The 15493-nt window shown below is 39.8% G+C and overlaps 2 protein-coding genes across 2 annotated transcripts; one reads left to right on the top strand and one right to left on the bottom strand.

Annotated features, from left to right (window-relative positions):
• Positions 1-457: 457 nt before the first annotated feature.
• LOC110062990 (GPI alpha-1,4-mannosyltransferase I, catalytic subunit-like) lies at positions 458-4664 on the bottom strand. Its single transcript, XM_020769940.2, has 4 exons — positions 3814-4664; positions 2619-2877; positions 1638-1739; positions 458-644 (listed from the first exon to the last, which is right to left on the bottom strand). The coding sequence occupies exons 1-4, from the start codon at positions 4623-4625 to the stop codon at positions 483-485; spliced, it is 1335 nt and encodes a 444-aa protein (XP_020625599.1). The 5' UTR covers positions 4626-4664; the 3' UTR covers positions 458-482.
• On the top strand, positions 4599-10947 carry LOC110062980 (uncharacterized). Its single transcript, XM_020769931.2, has 3 exons — positions 4599-4670; positions 7009-7069; positions 8039-10947. Exons 1-3 carry the CDS (start codon positions 4605-4607, stop codon positions 10633-10635), a joined length of 2724 nt encoding a protein of 907 aa, XP_020625590.2. The 5' UTR covers positions 4599-4604; the 3' UTR covers positions 10636-10947.
• The last annotated feature ends 4546 nt before the right edge of the window (positions 10948-15493 follow it).

Below are 15493 nucleotides of genomic sequence, written 5' to 3'. Positions count from 1 at the left end.
TTAAAGAGAGCGAAGAAGAATGAAAAGATAAATAAGCGTCAGAACATTTGTGTGAATTTGAACTGAAATTGGAAATTTACAATTTAAAGTGATTGATTTTCACCGCGCTGTGCATTACCGACTCCAGATTTTCTCTCTTTTGAGAATCTCCCGGTGAAGACGTAGATTAAGGCTATAACGACTCTTGGAAACTGCCAAAGATTGAGTTCTCTGATTGGTCCATTCTATATGTTTGAGACAAACTGGTGTTTTACTGGCGTTAGGCCGCGGCTTTCGGAGGGAAAAGTTTTCAGTTACGGATGGTACAAAAAAAATGCGGAGTTCAAGTGCAAAGATAAGCTGTTGTAACAGCAAACTACTTCGAGAGTAAACAATTTCCTTAGCAAACTGCTTCCGGAGCAAACTACTTCCGGGACAAAATACTTCCGGAGCAGACATTACCACAAACAATATAAGAGAAAGTAAACTTGTAATCCTTTATTTTATTCTGCTTTGTTCATCAACGGTTTCCTCTGGTAATGCCGAACAAGCTGATTTAAAATCACTATGTTGACAATGAAGAAAACAACACCAGCAGCCCAAACAAATACAAATGTGTTCATTCCTTCAAACTCCAGATAATATGCAGTGGTGAGCCACAAAGCCTAAATGAAAAAAGAAAACAAAATCAACTGCTGAAGAGTCTTGAAAGGAACGCTTACTGTGATGCTAGACAAGGTTTACCATAAATCCTCAGCCGACCGATCACAACATTTCAACCCAACATTGTTGGGCACAACATGTTGCTTGTGTTTGGCCACTCTGTTGTGACTTGTTGGCAACATGTTGGGTGTTGTTGGCTCAAGTTTGAAAATGGTCAAATTTTTCAAGCAACATTTGTGGATGTTGCATGATGTTGTAGTCATTTGGCCAGGTTCGTGCAACAATTCGTGCAACAACGTGAATTAGTTTTTAATTCTTAGCAGGACCCCGTTGATAACAGTACTTTGTGCTGAAGGGTTATCCTGAGGAAATATTCGATGATGATGACGACGACGATGATGATGATGATGATGATGATTATTATTATTAACAATTCGTGCAACAATGCTTCACCAGGAATGCACACTAGTTCGATTTGCAACACCCAACTTGTTGTAGCATGTCGCAACACGTCGCAACAGGGTTGCCAAACGTGCGCAACATGTTGCACCCAACAATATAAGCATACGTTACATTGAAATGTTGCGATCGTTTAGCCGTGGCTTAAAACCTGTTACACCAAGAGGGTTAGAAATATCTCTGAAATGCTAAATTTATCACAGATCTAATGAGATGAGATGAGATGAAACTGAGTCACTGATTAAAGTAATCTGGACGATTTATAGTGCACCCCAAAAACACGTACGTTAAAGGCATTTGCCTCACAACAAACACTGCACTAGGTCAACTTTGTACCTGAAGGTACTTACATAGTTACTCTGTTCTCTTTTTTAAAGCTTCTAATGAGGAATAAAAACAGTTGAGGGCGTGTTACTAACAGCGGTCGCTCAACATCTCTTACAGTATTCTATTCCTTTTCTTCCAGTCTCTTAACTCTCAAGCTTTAATTTGGAATTTTCTTGTGTTCAAAATTTCCTTCAATACAAACATCTTACCTGGCTAGTAAACCAGGATGCAGTCAGAACAATGACTTTCTTCAGTGATATGTTTACAGAATCCCCAATTAGAGGTAGAAGACACAAATACCACAAGAAATACTAAAAAAGGGAGACAAAATAATATAAATGGGTGTTATGATCTTGAAATGTTACAAACACCACCCGATGTAGCATTTGCATACGCGTCTTGAAACAACAAACTCATAGACGCATTTTATTTTGGTGTGTAATAGACTCTTGCAATATTTATGATGCACAAATTTGAAGTTTTGCATGATCAGATGAATCTTCTCTTTGTTGGTAAGGGCATGCCTTCTTGTCTAGCGATCATACATTGTATTAAGTTTAGGGTGAGCTGAAGTGAATGTTGGCTTCTTACTGAAACAACTGGTGGGAGCTGAAGTATTTCCAGTCCTTGGGCCTTTCACTTTTCTTCAAAAAAGGTGCACGTGGGTGGGGGAGGGGGGGAAAGGGCTTGAGTGAAGCTAGGCTTTTTTGCTAAAAGGTATGGTGTGAGCTGAAACCTTTTCAGTCCTTAGGCCTTCTGCTTTTCTTCAAAAAGGGCAGGTGAAAGAGGGGGTGGGGGGGGGGGGGAGCCTGCTTTACTGGCACTGTATTGACATACCGTGATGGTCCAGAAAATATCCATACTCCCCCCGACAGAAGGAAATGGAATTTCCTGGGGGGTGGGGGGGGGGGGTTCTCTAAGACCAACACATTTAAAGAAATATATCAAGCTTAATTGAAATTTCCACAGGGGTCATGGTGGTGGGGGGGAGGGGTCTTGGAAAAACCCCTTCTGTGGGGGAGGTATGGATATTTTCTGGAACTAAACATTGTCAAATGAGAAAATGATGAGATTCAACATGATGCAAAATCAAATTCTCAGATGTAACATTAAAATGAATTTATGACAACCAATAAGCATAGTTAACATTTTTAGCTTGAGACTGAAAGGAATTAAACTTGTACCATTACCTGTGATGTGCAGACTTTGTTAAAGGTGACAAAGGCAAATGTTTGTACAAAGCAGCAAAAGGGAAGGTCACGATAGTACACCGTACCAAATGTGACTGTCAGAATAAGTTGAGGAACGAAAGAAGCCAGACCAAGGACTGACGCCCATCTAGAGCCTTCCACCAAGTACATCATGTAGAAATACACTGAAAAATTATGCTTCACATCTCGCCTTGTCACGTGATATAGGTAAGTGTGCTCAAGGAATTCAAAACCATATCTGTACAAAATACAGAGAAAAATAGAAAAAAAAACTGTCAAGGGTGTTTAAATTTATAGATATTTATTGGAACAGCAAAAGGCAGAACAGCAAAAGGCAGAGGTAAACAAAAATAATTGTTATGCACTTGCCCCATAGTCAACAGAGGGCATTCATTCATGTCATATAGTTTTTTATACACCTGATCCATAACAAGTCACAAAAGGGTTGACTCTCCATGACGGTTCGCCGGGTCACCCATTTGGTGACCCGTTATGAACTGGGTGTACGGGAGAACCCTCAGGGTGTAAAGCTGTAACATTTACCCTTTTCTTTCCAGAGGGAACCTGAACCAGCTACCTTGCTTTCACTACCAAACAACAGACAAACTATTAATAAAAACATACACCTTTTGATTGATTTTTTTAAACATTTTTTTCTGTGCAAGTTTCAGAGGGTTTCTCCATTTTTTCTCAGTCAAATTGAGCTGAGAAGTGATAACAATGACCCTGTAATTGCCACAAATGAGTCATGAAGTGACAAGTGATTGACCACCACAACAAGTTTTTCATTTCAGTAGAAAAAAGAAAGTAAATGCCTGAGTCCAGGGTAGATGCTTTTGTTCTTCAATACACTTTGTGAAATATCATGATATGAAATTACAACTTTTTGGGGGTTTTAAGCTTTGATGAGCTGATAAGCCATGCTGTTGCAATAATTATGTAGCCTAGATGTGTAGAAGGAAATACTGGGGAGACAGGGAGGGAGAGTGGGCATGGAAGCAGGGGGTGGGGGGTGGAAGGAGGGGGGTAGAAGGAGGGGGTGGAAGGAGGGGGGGGGTTTCACCTCCCTTATCCCTCCCTTATTTACACCTTGCAATGCAGGCTACAGAATATATAGAGGTACAATGTAGAAAGGGGGACTTGTGCTCTGCAGTTTCTGTTCATTTACATGTACCTTGCATATAGCAGTCCAGTCAACCCTAAAAAAGTCACTGCTGCAATTACGGCAAACTTAACCCTTTGTGAATGTAAGATGAACTTAAAAGCTCGATGAATGTAGCCAGTTTCCGTATGATAATATTCAGTTACGCCTACATCTGGCTTCTTGGAGTTATAAGCATAATCACCCACCAGCAGAACAAGTGGTAAGCCATAAATAATGGGAAAGATTTTAAAATGTACAGACAAGGCGAAGAAAATAGCAGACACCGAGACGTGTTTGACGAGAGCGAAATAAATACTTGCGAGGACCAACACTGCCATGATGGATTCTGCATTTCCACGAGTAGAGACTGTCAAGGGAAGCGGGTTAAACAGCCATAACCATGAAGTCAGAACAGCAATTCGATCAGAACGTCCTTGCACACCAGCGATCTTATACAATAAATATCCGGCAATCACATCGAAGATTACAAACAGTACTTTTCCAAAACACATGTGCAGTGTGATGTTCGGTGTTAGGAGAATAGATAACAGTGGTGTATAGCGATAGGTCGGTCTCAAGTATGGCGAGTTGCCTTCCACGACATGACGAGCTGCGTCCGTGAAGACGTGGTAATCGATGTCTGTGTACTTAACCACCATGTTTTTATCTTGCCATTCTCCATACGCAATCAGGCAAATTCGAAACAAGAAGGCGGCAAAACAAGTGAATCCGATGCTGCTGCAGACCTTCTTTGCGTCCGCCATGTTTGTGCTGTGTAACCGAGCCTGCATCCCATGGTCCATTTCAAGAGCCAAGTCAAGATGGCGGCTTTCGGCGCTCATTTCGCTGCGGCTTTTCAAGCTGATCTGGAGGCCATATTTTCTAAGGTACTGATCGTTGACTAAAGGATTATGAACGTTTAGCTCTTAAAATACTTTTTACACATTATTTTATTGTACGTTTTGTCATTTTTGTTTATTTAAGCTTACTTTAAAAAGTCTTACCTTAACCTCACAAGCTTACTAAATCATTGTAACTACTGTACTAACTAAAAGCTAATGATAACTCTGTAAATCAGCTTTAACCCTAATACTAACCCCGAAAAGAACCCTATCTCTGAAAACTGTATGCTAAGCTAGCGCTAACCGCTAAGTTAAAAGCAAATTTCTGTTTGCAGTCTAGACTGCACAAGGCCTACTCGGTCAGTGTAAAACGCAGACTGCAGACTGCAGACTGCATACCGTTGGTTAAATGGAGAGTGAGGGTAAACTGCAGGCTGCATACCAGTGGTAAAATGTAGATTTGTTATACCAGGGGTATAACCAATTGTACATACATTTTTACTTTGTTATTTTGTTTTCTTGGCGCAACTGTAAACTAGCTGGTGCGTCCTGTAGACTCTGCTTATCAAGTCTATTGAATGCACTGTTACCTTAGCTAAGTGTGTTGTCTAAGTTAGATAAACTATGTCTATGTCTGTCTCTATGTCTAGACTACAGACTACAGACTTTTTAGTCAACATTGTGTTATTTTCATTTTCGAGTATTGACCATAAACAGGATTATTCAAGCTAATTGCAGAGAAAGTCTGCACTCCAGTTGGCCTGAATATCACTTTGGCTAGCCTGAATGTCACTCAGGTTAGCCTAATTAATGCTCCTGTTAGCTTGTTTATGGTTAGCTCTCAATGATGGAAATGGTAACATAATTCAGTTAAAAAAGTCTACAGTCTGCAGTCTGCATTTTACTCTAAGTCTGAAGGTCTGCATTTTACTTTCAATCTGCATTTTACCCCCAGCCTGCAGTCTGTGTGTTGCCCTCAGTCCGCATTTTAACCCCAGTCTGTAGTCTGCAGCCTGCCTTTTACACTGACGGCTGCTGACTGGAATTAGGTCTTAGCTTATTGATTAGCTCAATGGTTAGCTTTAGCAAATCGGGTTTAGTGTTATGGTTAGAGCTAATTTGTAGGTTTAAGGCTAGTTTTTAGTCAGTATTTGGTCAAGGTTAGGGTTAGTCTGCAGTCTACAGGCTGCGGTCTGCAGTCTGCATTGCACACTGACCAACAATGTAATACAATGCCGTAACACAACTACCAAACTCGAGTGATTGGTGTAAGACATCATGGAAGCATCATTGACTACTATGGTATCTAAGAATTATCATGTAACTACATTTTTGAGTTCCATCGTCAATCTTTGTCAGAGTAAGAACATTTCGGCTGAACGTTGCATAATCAAATGCAGTTTAATACCATTTTTGTTAGTCTACTTATTGAATCTTGATTTTATCCATAAGATACCCTTACTTGCATAAGTATATTCATAAGATTCATCACAATGTTATTGCATCTTCCCAGTACAATGGCAGAAAATGAAGTTATCAAATGAACATTTAACCTCTGGTGTTTTAATGTTATGTATGACTTTGAACAGTCTAGTGTATATTAAATGGTGGCAAGGAGGTACAGTATGAATTTTATGTTTGAGTGGCAAAAACGATATCTCATGAGTGAGCGTAGTGAATGAGTGAGATGTTGTTTGTGCCACAAGGACATAAAAGTCATATCTTTGAGCCAACATGTAATGTTCTTTTTGTTATATGGACAAAATCTACCGAAGTGAATCAAAAGCAAACTGTAGTTCTGTGGCTAGAATTGAATATCCTGAATATCTCTCCTTTTGTTTTCTTTGAAGAAAATGCTTGTATAGTTTTAAGTCATGTGGACTTTCTTTCTTTATTTTGGCATTTTTGGCATTTTCATGTTCCTTAGTGAACAATTTTATGTCGACTTTAGTGAATTTAACTTCCTTATCACTCGCCATCTTTCAACAAACTTTGCATTTGGCAAAGTTTGGCAGGTTTGCAATGCAGTAGCATGAAATGACATCATATATATACTTACTAGCGAGGATATGGAAAATATGCCACTACGGCCCTGGGTGTAAATTCCTATGAAGTATACGGGTGGTGTATTTTAACGTAAAACACTCATACATGTACCTATATAATAAGAATAAATATTGTGTGCATCCATTTCAGTATCAACGCAACTATTTGAAAGACACGAACAAGTAGCACAATTTATTTTTTTTGCTGTATAAAGTTTCATGTCAGGCTAGACTCATGTTACAGTATGTGGACAGTAGATATGTTGTATTTGTTGTGGTTTTCTGGAACCACTCATTGACTATTTTTGTATTGATCGTCTTTTTGTCTCTGTTCTCAGTACACAGAGCCACTAGAAGGAGATACAAATGAGATTTACTTGAGTGAGTTTTGTGATGAAGGTAATGGAGCTCAGTAGAAAATTAAAATTATTACTCGGGCTTCCATAAAATGCAAGCTGTTCTTCTTCTTTATCATAGCATTTGGTTGCCAAATGTGGGGTCATCAACCTGAATAGTAAATATCTAAGGGGTACTCTTGTGTTAAGATATTCTGATTCTTTTATTTGCCTTTTTTTGTCTTCATTAAGCTTACTGTAACATGCAATTTGATATTGCGGATTGCTCTTAGAGCATCTAGCTTCTTGAAATTTTGAAGTCATTTTTTCGAAACGTGATAGGCACTTCATTCACATAATCATGTTGTTGACAGGCTTAACTTGTTTTGCTTGTTTTACAATGGTCAAAATTTTGATTCGTAAAGTGAAAGCACCCCCCATAATGGAAAGATTGAATCTCAGAATGTGTTTTTTATTTTACTGTAACACAAAAAAATTGTTTCAAAAATTATAGTGATGTTGTAACAGGCTACAGCAGTTATCAATGGGTGAAAAGTGTTTTCATTATAATTATGTCTTGGCTAAGGTGTATTACCTAGTACTGGTATGTCTAATGAGTGGTGTTCTCAAAACTCTTGATCCATGCTTAGCATATACAGTAGAATTCTGATTTTTCGAACCTCCAAGGGAAACAAAAATTGGTTCGAAAAATTTGATAGTTTGAGAAATCGAGGGTAAAATTACAGTGTTTGACTGAGGAGAGGGAAACGACTTTTGGTTCGAGTTATTGGGAGGTTCGAAAAAGTGAGGGTTTGAGAAATCAGGATTCCACTGTACAATAAACTCAATTATGAAGTAATGGATGCTCTCTCACAGTGCCTGTCTGAACTCAGGTGTGTAAATGGGTATTGGTGAATTTATTGCAGGGAGTTAACCTACCCAGGATAAGTGCTAGCAGTATAGGTCCCTTGGCATGAAGCAACTTGACCACATTGGAAGTGTTTTACTATTTATTTGTATCTTTCTTTAACAGATGATTCCAGCAGCAGTGATACTGATGCTGTCAATATTGAAGATGATGGTGAAAAGAACAGTGATGATGGTGACAACGACAATGAGGATGGTGACGATGATGACGAGCAGGATTCTGATGCAAGTGGGCCCATCTCAAGGTACCTGGAGGACCTGCCAGGTGGGTGCTTTGTAACTGGGAAAGGAGAAGGTTTCAATTCAGGCTCCTTGAAAAATGACACTTACTTATTGAGTGAGCATAAACACTGGAGTGAAGACCTGGAGGTGAGTGATTCAGAAACAGAAGCCCCTATATCAGATAATGAAGTGCTAACAAAGAAATTTCAAGAACAAAGTATTAATTCCTCACAATCGAAACGTTGTGATTCCAAGATAGGTATCTGCAATACAACGTTCGTTATCGACAAGTCTAAAGCCTGGTCGTCCACGAGTCATCCAGAATTGTCTCATATTTACAAGAAACCAGTGTCTGTTGTGCATCCGCTCACTTCATCAGGAGTGAAACAGTCAGCAAAGACTACTCTCTCTAAAGAAGATCCTGTGAACAGTGTTGAGACCAGTGGCAAGTTAGATCTTGTCCAAGCTGTCTTGTGTTCCCGAAACAAGATTGCTCTTGCCTTGGCTGAAATTGTTGAAGGCAAACAGCCTTCGGTTGTCTCTGATGATTCGACATGCCACACTGATGGAGAGTCTGAGGTGACGTCCAGTGGTGAAGAATCTAGTTCAACTTACCCAAGAAGTTTAGAATCCTACTGTCGTTTACGAGAGACAGGCATAGGAAAGACGGAGAAGTGTGACCTGATGGGCAAGGAACAGACCAAGGCTTCCGTGATTAGGGGACCTAACAATGCGTTGGCTAGCCAGGAAAGTCAGGTTCTTGATTTGAAGACTCGTCACCCATTGTGCTTCATTGCAGACAAGCAACATCATTTCGTAAGACGTCGGTCACTGAAAATAGCTTCGTCTTCTCTTGATCTCGCAGCAAAGTCTTCCCCACGCTCTGTCAAACTCGAAAATGGTAACTTTGACATGCCAAGGGTAAACTCTTCACCCAGTAAGAGAAGAAGTGCAATTTTGTGCAAGATTGGTGGACCTATGAAATGCAATGGGAAAGGTTCATATCTTGAGAGGCGCTCAGCAAACTCATCGATCATGTCCCCTAGTTCCAAAGCCCTTGGCGCACCGTTAGGTCACCAAAGAAGTGCAACCGTGTGCAACTTGGAAGGACCTGTGACATGCAACGGGCAAGGAAAATATCTTGAGAGGTGCTCAGAAGACTCACTGATTATGTGCCCTGGTTCCAAAACCCTTGGCACACCATCAGCTTGCCAAAGAAGTGCAACTTTGTGCAACTTGGGAGGACCTGTGCCATGCAATGGGCAAGGAAAATGTCTTGAGAGGTGCCCAGAAAACTCACCAATTATGTCACCCGGTTCCAAAGCCCTTGATACACCATCAGGTCACCAGACTACTCCTCTGGTTCCACGCTCAGTATCCCCTGCACTTCAATCGAGCTCTTCCAACTCCAAGAGGAGGAGATCATCACAGGTGTTAAGAGTTTTTAAAGATACAGCAGCCATCGACTCGTGGCCTTCTGGGGAAAAGAAAGCAAAACACAAAGAAGCCCGCGGTACATCCTTTGAAAAAGGCGGTAATTTGCCAAAGGCTTGTCGCTCCACGGCAAAGCTCACTTCAAGCACTTCCTCTCCAGATGGGCTAGCTAGGGTGAATTATTCAAAGCGATCACTATTTTTAAGTAATGTTGCTCCTGACTTTGCTTCTTCGTATCAGAAATCAATCGGCGAAGATGAATGCAAAGAGAAGCGGGAATCGAGTCTCTCTGCCCTGAAGAACAGGAGAGATCAAAAGCTTTCCTGTTCAAAGACCTACAGTGACCTTGTCAATGCACAGTCTAGAGGAAAGTTTCTTCCTTCATCAAAAGCTTTGCGGAAGAATTCATGTGATAATCGTGGTTACGTGTTTGGTACACAAGAGGAAGGTGATTCGTTAAATGATAAAAATGAAACAGCTGAGGAACAAACTGTTGATAAGTTGAACTGTGGGCGGAATCTGTCGGTTAATAATCTTTTAAGAGCGCGTGCTGACAAGGAACAGTTATCTGCTGCTGATCAAGCAGGCGTTCAATCAAAAGAAAGAGTCATGAAAAATTCAAAGAAGCACGCTTTTGGTCCTAGTGAAAGCTCGAGAAATAGTCATTTGCCCCGTGGTCTTGGAAGTGACAACTCACCCTTGAAATCGATTGCGCGTAAGAAGAGAGCGAGAGAAAGCCTTGCTATAGACACCCTGGAGTCTTTACCTTCGAAACACGCAAAGAGAGGCTCGTCTTGCTCCAGTTACCTTGAGCTGTGTCCACCTCAAAGCTCGTCCTTGCGTTGCTACAGAAAAGAGTCAACCCCCATGAAGAAAACGAACTTAGAAAGCGTGAGACTGGAAAGATTTCTGCGTCAGAACACAAAACCTTTGTCGCCAATCAGACCAACTCCGGCAGGTCCTCGTGGTTCTGGGAACAATGCTGTCATGTCTCCTTGTAAAGTTCTAGGATCCTGCGATAAGTCATTTTGTTTTGATTGTTGTTAACACGACGTTAAGTCATCGTGACACATTTCTTGGAGTATTGAGAGTAAAAGAGTTTTGCCGCCATTTTGTCTTTGGGTTTTTGGCATTACGCATGATGTGAGGGATGTTTGTTCTCATTTCGTCCTGAGAGGACTTGAAATTTTATTGTCTTTTTAGCTTATTTTACGCGTCTGTTTTACGGCCTTTTCAAGCATTGTACAGATTAAACAAATTGTAGTTTAATTGCGTTTTAATAGTCTTTTTACATATCTTCGATGATAAGCGAAATCTCTATGTGTATGTATTGTCAAATAAAAGAACAATAGTCCTGTCGTGGTCGTCCAGCCATTACCTTCTGCCTTGGAGTTTAACAATCAGAAGTCACTGCTGTCACTCATGCTAGAATTAAAAATCCCGTGGCATGCGAGCAGACGTTTATTTCCTTTGAAGCAAAGGAGACAGTGGACGTCCAAATGCTCGCTGGCCTCATGGTTAGCGTGCTGGACTCTGGACCGAGCGGACATTGCGTTGTGTTATTGGGCAAGACACTTTACTCTCACAGTGCCTCTCTCAACCCAGGTGTATAAATGGGTACTGGCTAATTTATATCTGGGGGTAACCCTGCAATGGATGAGCATCTCATCTAGGGAGGAGCACATGTAGAAATACTCCTAGTCGCTTCATGCTACAGAAACTGCGATAAGCTCCGGCGTTACGCGCCACTTGGCCCAACATATGCTTAATTTATTCGCAGGCTTGCAATTACGCAGTTTTCTTCACATGACGTATGGATCAAGCTGACGAAGGAGAAGGTTGACGTGACGTATTTTTAACTAGTAATTTGACTTGCGTTGGCCAGATGCACTTCTCTCCCATTTATTAGATAAAATAGCGTAGATAACAAAACCTGTAAGCACAAAAAACTTTAGAATATAGCTGCTGTATACCTGCTATTGCAGCTGAGCGAGCATTATTTCTTTTTATAATTAAAAATATTTAAGATAGTACGCGGGCTCTAGTTGGTCGATAGGTGTGTTGAGATAAGAGTATGTAAAAACGGTTGTAAATTATTTTCGGAGAAATTTGTTATAAAAGTAATACAGGACTTTTTTCCGTGTTTACATAGCCTCATCTAAACACTCGGGGGGTTGGGAGAATTCTCGACAGTTATGACAAACCCTCGACTACGTATCGGGTTTGCATAACTGTCTCGAATTCTCCCAACCCTCCTCGTGTTTAGAGGAGGTTGGGAGAAGAAAAAGAAAACAAGTCCCGCTATTGCTGAAATAGAAACGCTCGTGAACTTGGAATACATAAAAGCTCTTAAACAAGCATTCTTTTGGTCATTCTCGTTAACTTCCAATCGTGTTTCTCTGACTAGAACTCGATAGAGAAACGGAAAACGTTTTCTGTTGTTAAGAGCAAAGGAAATTAAGTTAACTTGGCAGAAAAAATTAACTTAACTTACCAACTGAATCTTCGTTTAAGAATATTTGAAATTTTCAAACGAACATTTGGTTTACAATGTTGCATCAGACGCATTGACAGCATAGAAGAGGAGTGTGTCTGCTCTTTGATTTAAGTATAACATTAACTGAAAACATTGGTGTCTCCTTTGCGCTTTGAAATGTGGACGTTTCTGACGGGAAGATCGCGGGAAAAATTTACATTACAAAAATGTCCCAACATACGGGCTTTCTATATTTGCTAATTATTCATCGCGGGTTCAGTTGTCCACCATGTTTGTCGGTTCCTTGATGCTGCTTCATTATCTGCAAAGAAATGGTGAAAAGATTTGCTGGATTACTTATTTACTAGTACAAGACGAACGATACGCTTCGACAGCCAGGCGCTGAATGGACCAAAGCAATGATACATTCAACACAGACGGGAGAAATTTGGACAAACAAGGTACACGTGTTAAAGTTTTGCTTAAGACATCGCGGAGTTGGAGCTGCTTTTTTGAGTTACTGTGTAATCCTGGGATGGTTTTAGTTAAGGTAAATGACTGCTGTGTTTCCTTCGTTCTCTAAAGAAGCCTGAAATAGATGGGTTATCCTTTCTTCAACTTGCGGTACATGGAACCTTAGCCTTTGTAGGGGTAATTTCTCCAGTGGACTAACGAATGCGCTAGCTAAAAAGGCTTTACAATTCTTAGTTTATCTTTATGTTAAGCCATCTAAGTGTTGAATTATTATTTTATTTGTAACATTTTAGGTTTTGTAAAACAGAGGGAAAGACGGGTTTCATCAAAACGAAGCTCTGACTTTACAAATTGAACTGTACTGATTTAATGGTGAGTACATGTTAATTATTTCATTAATGCTATCTATCATCTTCTCTATGTAATTTGCATATATTTATAGGTATTCTATTTTTTTCCTGACATCTCTGTAAAATTAACGTCAGAAGATGGAAAATTAAAATACAAGAATTATCTTGCACTTATCAGAATGTACTGCAGCGTATTAACTTTGCGCAAAATATCTATACTAAGATACATGCGGCTAAATTCTCCCAAAGTGTATAACTTATGGGGACTTGTAAGGAGATTTGCGGGTTAATACATAAGTCCAAGATATTTTGAAGTAAGCCAAAGAACAGAATTATATCGTTATGTCTGAAAATAAATAGCCCTGGATCTTCCGGGGTTGGCTCATCCACAGTTAGGCGAGTCGGAGGAGGAAAGGGGGAAAGGTTGGTATGGGGGGTGGAGGGGGGGGGGGGGGGTGAGGGGCTGGTCGCCTGAGAGAAGCAAAGGAAGGAAATGAAGGAAATTTTCTTAACTCTTAAAGGATAACGATGTGAGAAATAAAGTAAGTTCTACAGTTGACTGATTAAGATGTTTTTGAGGAAAAGGTTTTTTAGCACAATAGTAAACGAGGCTACACTGTCAAGAATTGATAACAAGATACAAGGCGTTCAAAAACGATCAAATTTATGAAAAAACTGAACATAAATTTAATGCTTCAAATAAACATATAATTCTCAATCTCAATCCTGTCAATAGGCGGACCAACTTAATAATCGGACGAAACTATGTAGTACATGAAGTTGTATGTTATACACTATGCAATAAGTGACCTTGAAAATTGTCATCAACAGGGAAATACTTGAGGGTTATCGATGATGGCATTCTCTCTGGGAGCGGTTCAAGGCAATAAGAAACCATGATGTTATGGACGCACGGATCGGTGAATAACTCTGGTTGTTAAGGTATGTGATTACCCTTTTTCTTTCAATTACTTTTTAGTTGGAGAATTAGAGCAAGTTTCAATTGAGTGTCGTAAAATCAAAACCAAAGTAGTCACTCTAGCCAATCACAGAGGACACAGACAATCCAGTGAACCAATCAAACCTCGAAGCAAATACATGTAGCTGACGTAAAGCGCGGGAAAACGCGTGCGATTGAGTCACTATTGATGTTGGTTTTATTTCTGATTGGATGAAAAAATGGTGCGAGTTTTTTTTTTTTTGAACCAATCGTGTGGTGTAGTGATGCAAAACCAATTACTTTTCGACACATTGATTGTTAACCATGTTTCGCCAAGTTATCATACACCTGATTTCATATATCATTAACCAAAAGGACCTTATTTTATGCCATGGGCAAAGTCATCTTTAGGTGGCTCTAATCAAAGTCTCGATGCGTCGAGTTCTTTTTCCATGTGATTTCTGTGTGGACGTTTTCATATCCGTTGCGTTACGACCCTCGACGTAACGCAACGTCCAATTGTTGTTGAATCGTCTTGACGTACACGCAAACCGGCACATAGAACAGTGACTACGGAAGGAGGGAACCTCTTCTTTGGGTTTTCATTTTTGTAGATGGACATTTTGAAACTGATACTGAAGATAGCCTGTAGCTCTCTTTACAAGATAAAATCGGATGCATATTATTTTTTGTTATGGTGACATTTAGAACTAAAGAACCCCATCTTAGATTTTTCGTGTCATAAATTTTTCCAAAAATATGCCAAAACATTATGGACATTTTGAAACTATTATACCTTTAGAAGCTAGCCTGTAACTTTCTTTACGAGGTAAAATAGAAGGCATTTTATGGTGCCATTTTGCACCACCATCTTGGATTTTTCTTGTCATTAATTGTTCCAAAATTATGCCAAAACAATTAAGGAAATGCTAAAATCAACAAAAACTGGAAGGCCACGGAAGGAAACTTGAACACATTATCATGTGGATGAAGAATTCAACCTGAACAGGAAAAATTTGGGGAAACGTTTAGTCAAGACATGGTTGCCTTAGTAATATCAAGCAGCGTGAGCAAACAGTTCTGGTGACTTTTGCCCAGGGATGAGTGAAGGGCCACTGAAAGTTTAGCAGTCGCTGGGTAAGGACTATTTTCAAAATTGCGAGAATTGCCACAAACAAACTTTCGTTGAAGCAGGTGATAGATCTAGATTCGCATTTTTTGATTGATTACGTCCTACGTGGCTATAATACTTCTAGCTTGTAAATTTTGCAAAAGTTTTGAGCTCGACAAACTGACAGGTGCAACAGAAGATCGTTTTATAATAAATGTTATCGTCCGTTGTCAGATCATGAAAGAGCACATTTTTCAATGCGTGACTTTGGAGAATAGACCATTTTAGCTTGGGAGGTTTGTTGCCCCATTTCAGACCGTTAGATGATACTCTTTTAATTCTTAAAAGAATTCTTGCTTTCAAATTTTTAAATAGTCACGTGTATATGAATGAATAATTTTTAGATAGATAAAAGAACAATTCTCTAAAGAATATCACGTGGTCTTTAATGGGAAAACAAACCACCCAAGCAAGAAAGGTCTATTCAACTCTTGAAAGGTTAGAAAAGTTGTTTTGCAATTCATGTTTTTGATTACACGATTTACATTAAATCA

This window comes from Orbicella faveolata, unplaced genomic scaffold (genome assembly GCF_042242905.1).
Source record: "Orbicella faveolata isolate gen_17 unplaced genomic scaffold, um_ofav_v1 contig_3, whole genome shotgun sequence".
Lineage (NCBI taxonomy): Eukaryota > Metazoa > Cnidaria > Anthozoa > Scleractinia > Merulinidae > Orbicella > Orbicella faveolata.
This window is presented reverse-complemented; position numbering and strand designations above follow the sequence as displayed.